Source organism: Asterias rubens, chromosome 5 (genome assembly GCF_902459465.1).
Source record: "Asterias rubens chromosome 5, eAstRub1.3, whole genome shotgun sequence".
In the NCBI taxonomy this organism is placed as follows: domain Eukaryota; kingdom Metazoa; phylum Echinodermata; class Asteroidea; order Forcipulatida; family Asteriidae; genus Asterias; species Asterias rubens.
Window position 1 is genome coordinate 724,764 of NC_047066.1, and position 10,493 is coordinate 735,256.

Here is a 10,493-nt window from a genome sequence, read left to right on the forward strand (position 1 = left end):
AATAAAGCTTTTGCCACTAATATATGTGTTTTGATGAGTGGAATGTGAATAAACAGTTAACTAAGGTTTAAAAAAATCAGTTCTTATGTTATTTACAAATTTAAGAGTAGACCCCGACCCGAGTGGGCGCTGTTCGTGACGTCAATCGAGGCAGACTTTGCCTGTAATACGTTTTTTCCGGCAATGCCGACTAGGTAAATTGCTGCTGAATGCAGAAAAACACTTTTTGAAACGTACTAACTCACGACTTGGACGTACATGTACTTTGCACGTGTGTTTACTATACGCATTGCAGGCAAAGTCTGCCTCGATTGACGTCACAAAAAGGGTAGGCTGAGTCAGCCCCCCAAACAACTTTATATATTTTTTAAACATATAAATCGTGACAAACAATTACTAAAAAAATGGTTTTATTGTTCGTAAGCATATACTCTTATGTTTGAAAGAAAAAAAATTATATTTCCAGGTGACTTTAAAAAAGAAATGTGATGAAGGTGTGGTTTAATGTCAACTCTTTTGCTCGTCGGGATAAGGTCATTGAGTGTTCCCGCGCCACGCGCCTTTAAGACCTTAGCTGATTAGGGAAATAAATCAATTACTGGATAATTAAAGGACTCAAGCAGATCGAGACCTGTGCTTGTAAAAAAGTCACCACCTGTTTTAGTTAAACGTTGGTTGGTGTGGTTGGAAATATTAACAATTTGAATAGTTTTGATAGTTTTGCTTGCCACGCACTTAAGGGTTTTAATTGGCATATTCGGTACATAATTATGTTTACGTCTGAAGTAAGCAATATTACCTTAAATTGACACTTACCGATACTTTATCGAAAATGCTACCAAGCTGGATACCGTATCAATACTGTAGTCTCACTTTCAATACTGTAGCCTCACTTTCAATACTGTAGCATCACTTTCAATACTGTAGCCTCACTTTCAATACTGTAGTCTCACTTTCAATACTGTAGCCTCACTTTCAATACTGTAGTCTCACTTTCAATACTGTAGCCTCACTTTCAATACTATAGCCTCACTTTCACTACTGTAGTCTCACTTTCAATACTGTAGCCTCACTTTCAATACTGTAGTCTCACTTTCAATACTGTAGCCTCACTTTCAATACTGTAGCCTCACTTTCAATACTGTAGCCTCACTTTCAATACTGTAGTCTCACTTTCAATACTGTAGCCTCACTTTCAATACTGTAGCCTCACTTTCAATACTGTAGTCTCACTTTCAATACTGTAGCCTCACTTTCAATGCTGTAGTCTCACTTTCAATACTGTAGCCTCACTTTCAATACTGTAGCCTCACTTTCAATACTGTAGCCTCACTTTCAATACTGTAGCCTCACTTTCAATACTGTGGTCTCACTGTCAATACTGTAGCCTCACTTTCAATACTGTAGCCTCACTTTCAATACTGTAACCTCACTTTCAATACTGTAGCCTCACTTTCAATACTGTAGTCTCACTTTCAATACTGTAGCCTCACTTTCAATACTGTAGCCTCATTTTCAATACTGTAGTATCACTTTCAATACTGTAGTCTCACTCTGAATTACGATGGTACCATGATGCTATTAGATATTAATTGGCACTGGTCCCAATCTCTTTTCTCATTCCAGATACACGTTGCAATGGCACTATTACTCTGAAACCTGAGGGTACCATGCCATTGGTAGCAGTATCAAGTTTCCCTGGTTCCGGTAATACTTGGGTGCGTTATCTTATAGAGAGGGCAACTGGTATCTACACGGGTAGCTTTTATAATGACGGTGTTCTATTTAAACAAGGTGGGTATTGACTCTCGACATGGCTTAGTTCGCACAAGGACCAAGTAGACTAAAGTGTCGCTATTGCGTGGTACTTAAATTGGCATGAGTACCAGTTAATATCAGTCACTAGTCGACAAATGGTGCTTGTGTGAACGTCATGATTCACCGGATACTATTTGTGTCTCCCCTCATTATCTTTCAAAGTTGGATTTGATAATCATCAAAGGAAATGAGAATGACGAAGGTGTTTGAAACTAACCAAGACGTTGTGCTGAGTGAAGTTTCGCTGTATAATAAAATGAAGAAACGAATTCATTTAACATTATCAGAGATTTTCAGAAGTTGTTCAGAATTATTATGATATTCTGTATGTATTTGAAGAACATGTTCTTGTTATTTTCATAACTAATGTTGGTTATTCGAGATAACATGTAACAAGTGCGTTTGCAAGGGCCGCAATACTGTTGAATATTGAAGAGAACCTCTACATTTGACAGAGATGGGGAAAACATGTATGTTCTTAATAGAACACGTTGCCTCTTTAAAAAAACGTTTGTAACCGTTTGTTATGAAATGCATATGATGCGAAAGATATTGACCGTGTTAGTTCGCAATGTAAAAGGAAAACCACGCAATTTCGAGGCAAGTTTGTGTGGATCATTGTATTCTACTATTAAAACATCTTTCTTACCATATGCATTGTATAACAAACGGTTACAAACGCTTTTCAAAGACCAACTCGACCGATCCAAGGTATTGTGTTCCATTAACCATTGTTGGAATCATGATTGTCACTCCATAAGTTTTCACGTGACGCGAATGCTGCTTTATCCTGCATTTAAAATGGATTTTGTGTCAACCTCGTGCATGTACTATCGCTCAACTTCATGTCCAACCCCTGGAAAGTCAGCCAATGATCAATATTTATCGCATATATATATATATATTTTTTTGTGACTGTTTGCACTTCAGGGTTCATGGGGGAGCGGGAGAAATGGACAAAGGGGAATACGATAGGAGTGAAAACACATCGCTTCGATGAGAAACACGTCAGACAGTTCGAAGCTGCCGTTCTCATCATTAGGAATCCCTACAAAGCCATTATCTCAGAACACAACCGGAAGTTCGGCGGCCATGTTGGCTTTGCACCGGAAGCTCAGTACACAAAGGGAACAGGTGAGGTCCAAAGGCAGATCGATGGCAATGAATATGTATGATGTCATTGTGTCTTCCTGTTAAAATGTTTTCAATGAAAGGAACGTCTGAACGCCAGTGACGTCTTGTGACGCCAGTGACGTCTTCACTCAAGACTGAGCATCCATTGCTTTCAGTAGATATAATACGAAACACAATTTCTATAGTCTGGTATTGATTTTATCAGTGTGAGTGCAATCCACAAAGGTCTTTATACCCGTCTCATTTGACGCCTCCGATGACGTTAAACGTTTACGTGTGAAATACGTCAGTCAGGTAACAATTTGAGCACTAGGTGTGTTAATTTCCAACCACTTTGAAAAGGGTCAATATTTGTCGCCTATTTGAACGCAGAATGCCAGCTGTTAAAACGAAAAAGGTCGCATGTTTTTTTTCTATTTCGTATTGGTTTTTAATTCGACCGTCTATTATACAACAGCGTACGCAAATTTCGAGTGTGTTTACTGTTAGGCGCTATAAGTCTGCCATTTTGTTTCCTTCACACGCAATCCTCTCATATATCAAACTATTGATATTCTTAAGAATTAAGGAATTTTTTTTCAATTATATTCTATTGCATTTACCCCGCAGAATGGACAGCTTTTGTAACTGGAAAATCAAGAACTTGGGCCAACACTGCCGTGAATTTCATCCAGTACAGCAAAAGAGTTCACGTGGTTTACTACGAAGACTTACAAACAAACCTTTACGATAATCTAAAAAGGATTGTGAAGTTTCTCAAAGTCCCAGTTGATGAAGAAAGACTTCTTTGTGTCTTGAGCAGCCCCTTGGGAAAGTTCAAGAGGTCGGGCAAGCCAAAACTTCCTTCTACCTTCGACCCTTATACGGAGGAGATGAAAGAGATGGTTGATCTATCTTTGAAGACAGTTTCCATGGCCCTTAAACTCAGGAACTGCACTGGGCTTCCTAAGGATTACGACCCAAGAATACAGCTCTGAGAGGAACACACTATTGTGATGTTTACATATTCTTACAATATTTAATAAACAGTGGAATAAAAACAATATTTATGATGGTAAGTCGGCAGTGAGTGCCGATGTGACGATAAGGTTTGACAGCGTTGTTTAACTATTGCAGCGACACTACTGGATACGAATGGAAACCGTGTCAAACTTTCCCGCCAAGCCTCAGTATAGAACAACTGCAGCACAGCAAACTATATAGCTGCACCAATGGTAGACTGGTAACCTGTCTTTATCCGCAAGGATAACAAATACAGGTACTTGAGAACCATTGTTTTGTATGGATACAATCATTGCATTGGATAAACGTGCAGTGACGTGAGCTTTCTATATCTGTGATTTGATTGGTCGGTCCGAGGTGACGTTTGGCAAATGCACTTGCGGTTGTCTGCATGAATGTTGGTGAAAGGTGAAGATGGACGGGGATTTACCTAAGCTGTAGGCCACTCTCTGGCGTAATTCACGAGTCTGGAAGTGTGACGTCAGATGTTCAGGCTACACCAATGGAAGGTTTAATACACACAGTGATTAGTTGTGGTGTCAGGAAGCTATGGTGTGGTCGTACATAGTCCATGTTAACACTGCAAGAAGTATTCCAATTCAACACATATCGTCCGTGTGTAGCGTGTGTAAAGCTTTGATTCAACATTAAATGCTTACCATTGGAACAAACGTTTCGATTGATGGTATTCAGGACCTACGCGAAGCCGTTTTGTGCTTTGTTCTACAAAGAGTTGCGCATTCATTGCTACATGTATTGGAGCAACACAGGTTTACCCCCTGTTCTCTCGCTCTACGTCTATTGCTTCTCGCTGAGTTGACATCTTATTCTCAAACAGTACTTCCAGTAGATGCGAAGATGTTGTAACAATGCTTGGTTATCGTATTACTTTCTTTAAGACATTTCATTGTGTGTGATAGAAAAAACTTGACAACGATTCTTTTTATCTTTAGTTCACAAAATCTAGAGATAAATTCTGAATCGTCAAAAATTGCTGAAAATGTAAATGGTATTAATTTTGTGTTAATTTGTAGTCAAAGAATGATGTCAACCTTATTTGGTACCAAATTTATCCCAGGGTTTTTACCACTATCTGTCTATCTGATACTGTACGTAACGTTTCCTTAACACAATATTTTTTGGGGGGCAACATAAAGGGAACGGATATCCTACTAAACACATGGTCCTCAATGGGTACAATTTCCTAGAGTTGTAAAGCATTCCATTACAAATAAATCACTATGTCTTACATTTCTTCCATTCCATGTTACAGCTGCGTAATATTACATTCCATCTGAATGAATGACTTTAAGTCTTGACCAAATGGCTGGTTAATATTCTCAAGATTCTATGATCAAAAACCCGCCACCAAAACATGTCTTGCAGTCACAATTCACTTCCTCGACCTTCTCCTGAAGACGAGCAGAGTATACTGTTCGAAACGTCGAGACCAAACCGGCTCTTTTCAGAGCCAACACTCACTCAAAAGAGATTTACACATGGTTGTACCCGCAAGTTTACTATTCCTACTTCTCCAATACGTCAATACAAAAGAGATGATCTTACTCATTAAAGTTGTCAGTTTCCAGAGCTAAATAGTTTCATTTTCTACTTGCACATCACTCCCAAGTGTGTTCATTTTGAAACTATAGCCATAAATATTTATCGATTGCTTACTAACTGTTAGTTCCCAGTGCCACAGATCTACTTCATCAGTCTGCTCCAATACAAAAGAGACAATCTTTCTTTTAATATTTTACGAGCAAGGAAATATTAATATCGACAGTTTCGGGGATCCACAGTTTAGTTTTCCATTTACACAAGCTGATACCACTCCCAAGTGTGTTCATTTTGAAATTATAGTCATAAATATTCCTCCATTGCTTGTACTGTTGGTTCCCAGTGCCACAAATGTGTTGGCATTCTTGCATGGCCTACGTCTTGCATGTCAACATTCGTTGAAATCAGTTTCATGATGACGTAAATCAAGATTAGTTCTAAACGTGGGGTGGTACCTGAATGTCAAATCACCGAAGAACACGGACCAACCTTGTAGTCACGGACCGTCAGAGCCCATGTGTCAATCAGTGGCTTTAGACGGTATCATGTAAGCATCACATTTCGCTTGTTTTTGGACTTTAAAGAAAAGTGATAAGTGAAGTTAACTCTTGTTTCCATAAACATTTTTTCTTGAAGACAAGCAGAGTATGGTGTTCGAAGCGTCGATACCAAAGCGGCTCAGAGCCAACACTAAGCGGCTCAGAGCCAACACTTCCACAAAAGAGAGATTTCTACATGGTTGTATTTGCAGGTTTATTATTTATTTATAGTTTTTTCCTAATCCACACCATACAAAGCTTTAAACAATACTTACTGAAACTTAAGCATAAACTTAAACAATAATATGTCAGCAGCTACTACAACAGGTTTGGTGTCCTCGTTTGTATTGTGTGAAATATTTGGGAAGAGAGGTTGTTCCCAAACATTTGTCAATCTATCATCAATGCTTCAGCATGCTGAGTATTAGTTTTATATTCAAATTCAAATACTTTGTATAGCTGGGAATTTTGCTGACCGAAAACGTGAGCACCTTTAGAGTATTCGATACATGTTAAAAGTAGTTCTACTGCTGAACTTTAAAATATGTATCGTTAATCATACTTGGATGCATAATCTTAAGATACCGAGGAAAATGCTATGCATATATTGAGGCTGAAATTTTAGTTTGTGGTATTTAAAATTGTGAACTTTTCCAGCAGTCTTTCAATTGATATTTGCATAATTCAATTGTAGTAATTAACATCGAGTTTTTAATTAGATCATTTTATGGATAACATTTAAATTATAACAATCAAATAAAATAAAGGTTTAATTAAAATAACTATTACTTAAAAATGGTGAAATTATTGAAAAGGTAAACTAACAAAGAAAAACTTGCTATTTTTTTTAGTAAAGGCAACGTGACCATGCCCCTTGACAACCAGGTAATAAATAATGATCATAATAATGATAAATAATTATGACAACTGTTTCGTTATACACATTTATCTCGGTAAAGTAAACGACATAATTCCCATAACGTCATCACAAGAAAGGCCCCAGTTTAAAAATATTTTTTTAGTTCAAATGACAGGGGACCAGTCACAAATAACAAACACTACAGTAGTTTTTGGCTGGTCATCTGTTTATTAATCAGCAGGACTTTCTGTGCGCATGACATTTTTTATTCTTTGCTTCATCACGAACTTTATTACCGGCTTTATTAGAAATACCAGTGTCATCTAAGTCAGCTGTTAACACAGTAGTTCTGACGATATGTGTTTTAAGTTTATTTCACTTTCGATTGACTAAATTAGAAATACTCAAGACATGTTGGTCCGAAGGGAACAGGCAAAACAGACGATGTATGTTTAAAGGAACTATACCGAATTGGTAAGAAGAAATAAAGTCGTGAAGATCACAGACTTACAAAAAACTTACTCTGTCTAAAGGCCCGGTCACACAGGCCCGGTCACACAGGCCCGGTCACACAGGTTTTTGCAGGCTATTTGCTGAAAACAAATAATGACCAAGAGGATATACATTTGAAATTAACATAATACACATTGAATATTCCCCTCTGGATTGGGAATGGCCTAGTCCACATAAGCTGTTCGTGAAGCCACCGGGATAACTCGGGGGAGTTTAAGCAATTACGCTGATGGTTTACGTAGAGAGCTTACAACTCGAGTAATTATTGCATTTCATCAAGTAGAGTACAGTAGGGTTGCAACATGTATTCCATAATGTCAATTTAAAATAACCCCTAGATAGTACTGGTATTTGTATATGGATTTTTGATTTAAGATTCATGCTAGGTGAAATTACGTTCACTAATAATAATAATCCATAATCTAGTGTAAGATCGTAAATACTTCAACTGATGGTATGATTTCGAGAAGTGGAATAAGAAAAACAGACAAGTTTAATTTATTTTAGTTAACGTTGTTGACAGATTGCTTTGACCGACGTTCGCAATTCTAGTATCAGAAGAAAACAGGCTTTATACAAGTAAGTCTATAACAGTTTACACAACCAAGAATCAGTAAAACAGTTGATTTTGATGACGCAAACGTGACGTCATTACTTCAGACAAACTCATGGCCGTTCTAACAAAATACCGTCCGATGTCTGTAATTAAAAAGATTGTCATGCAAGAAAGAAAAAAAACATAATATGAGGGCCCAGTTCCATAGAGCTGCTTCAGAAGAAAATTATGCCAAACAATTTCCTGCTTAGCAGAAACAATCAGAACACCAATCACACATTGTATATATGACACGGTATTTTTGGCTGGTAACCTTAATTTGGTAAGCATAATGTTGCTGGGCCTTGCTACGTTTTGTGCTTAAACAGCTCTCTGGAAGTGGGCCTTGTACCGAGCCATCGAATTCTCGGAGTCCAAACTTTAAGCTGTAAATCCATTTAAATGTGCTTCAGGTTTGATAATGTTTGAAATGGTGCATTCTGATGGTATAATGGTTGGTTTCCAAATACACACTAATGACACCCTTGTGTAATCACAGAATGGAACTGTTATTCTCTTTAAAACATACGTGCATCAAACGGCTCAGCAATGGTCTCTTTACATGCATTTACGATTACTTTCAAAGTATGGGTGCAATTAGAGATGCTTCGTTTAATATTATGATTATAGATTATAAAATGGACCTCGTTAAAAAGTTAAATTGCCATTCTAGAACGGGGTTTGCTATCAAAGGATTGCTACAATAATTAAAGGGGCTGGTATTATTAACCAAACCGTTGTATTTTGAAGAAACACATTAGTTCAAAACAAACCCTGTGAGAGTAGCAGACATATAAGTGTTTATGCAATGTTTGATAAAAACATGTTATTCGGTTGGTCGTGTTTTTCTTATACTTTATCTTGCATTCATAAATACCTCAGACAGTTTCGCTATTCCTTTTGGTGGCGAGCGCGTCACGTGGGGGTGTTTAAACCTTTAATTATTACCAGTGTTTATAACCGGTTGTGAGCGGATACTCCACGCTAGTCTTGGTGCAAGACGTTTCTTGTTACGGGCGATGCGGGTACTGTCGGTGAGTTGGCCGCGCTGTGTGTGAAAAGAAAACAAGAACGTGTTGCACCAAGACTATACGCGCATGCGCACGAACGGAGCCGGAAACTGTCGGAAATAGACGTTGTACATGTACCTTAAGCAAAAGAAACAGATGAGTTTTACAGAGTTTCTTACATTATTACGCCTTTTAACCAATAAGGCATTTATGAATGCCTTCGGCTCGGGCCTTTATCACACGGCAAGACCCTGCCGGTTCTAAACGGCCGTGAAAGAACGAGTCGCTACTATTTTATTCCCTTATTTCAGGACACTGGGTATACAGGTTCGATCAAGAGATTTTTTGTTAACCACGATTTGAAAGGAACCATTTGAAACACTGCTGGGCAATCATCCATCTATGGAAATTAAACAATTTATGATGCAAACTTAGATCTATGTTGTTGATATGGTTTGGTTTTAGTTCTCCTGTGTCTTTGTTAGCAATGATATGCAAATTTGTAGTTTTAAATAATGTGTAATTGTTTTCTTCTTTTAAAAAAAAACCAAACAAATGGTTATTGTGTGTATATATTGAGTATTGTCATTCGCAAATCAATTAAATTTATAAAGTTACATTTAACTTATTAAAATTTTTAGGACATAAATTAAGTTTTAAATTATGTGCAAATAAACAATTATATCAAATCCTGAAATACCAATCAGACAAGTAAAATGGTTTCTTTGAGTCCAATTATTGGAGTTTTTGTCACCCAAACAATCACTGTAAGACAATGTATTGTAGACACCCAAACAATGAGTGCAAGACAATGTATTGTAGACACCCAAACAGTGAGTGCCAGACAATGTATTGTAGACACCCAAACAGTGAGTGCCAGACAATGTATTGTAGATACCCAAACAATGAGTGCAAGACAATGTATTGTAGATACCCAAACAATGAGTGCAAGACAATGCATTGTAGGCACCCAAACAATGAGTGCCAGACAATGTATTGTAGACACCCACACAGTGAGTGCCAGACAATGTATTGTAGACACCCAAACAGTGATTGCCAGACAAGGTATTGTAGACACCCAAACAATGAGTGCCAGACAATGTATTGTAGACACCCAAACAATGAGTGCCAGACAATGTATTGTAGACACCCAAACTATGAGTGCCAGACAATGTATTGTAGACACCCAAACAATGAGTGCCAGACAATGTATTGTAGACACCCAAACTATGAGTGCCAGACAATGTATTGTAGACACCCAAACAATGAGTGCCAGACAATGTATTGTAGACACCCAAACAATGAGTGCCAGACAATGTATTGTAGACACCCAAACAATGAGTTCCAGACAAGGTATTGTAGACACCCAAACAATGAGTGCCAGACAATGTACTGTAGACACCCAAACTATGAGTGCCAGACAAGGTATTGTAGACACCCACACAGTGAGTGCCAGACAAGGT

General features: G+C 37.8%; 1 protein-coding gene across 3 annotated transcripts in view; it reads left to right on the forward strand.

Moving 5' to 3' along the window:
- Positions 1-8,906, forward strand: part of LOC117290354 (WSC domain-containing protein 2-like) — a 63,621-nt gene extending 54,715 nt beyond the window's left edge. For all 3 annotated transcript variants that reach the window (XM_033771703.1, XM_033771702.1, XM_033771704.1), the window contains exons 7-9: positions 1,627-1,794; positions 2,749-2,952; positions 3,562-8,906. In XM_033771703.1, the coding sequence (XP_033627594.1) occupies positions 1,627-1,794; positions 2,749-2,952; positions 3,562-3,929 (740 nt within the window). In that variant the 3' untranslated portion in view covers positions 3,930-8,906. The remainder of the gene's footprint in view (positions 1-1,626; positions 1,795-2,748; positions 2,953-3,561) is intronic.
- The last annotated feature ends 1,587 nt before the right edge of the window (positions 8,907-10,493 follow it).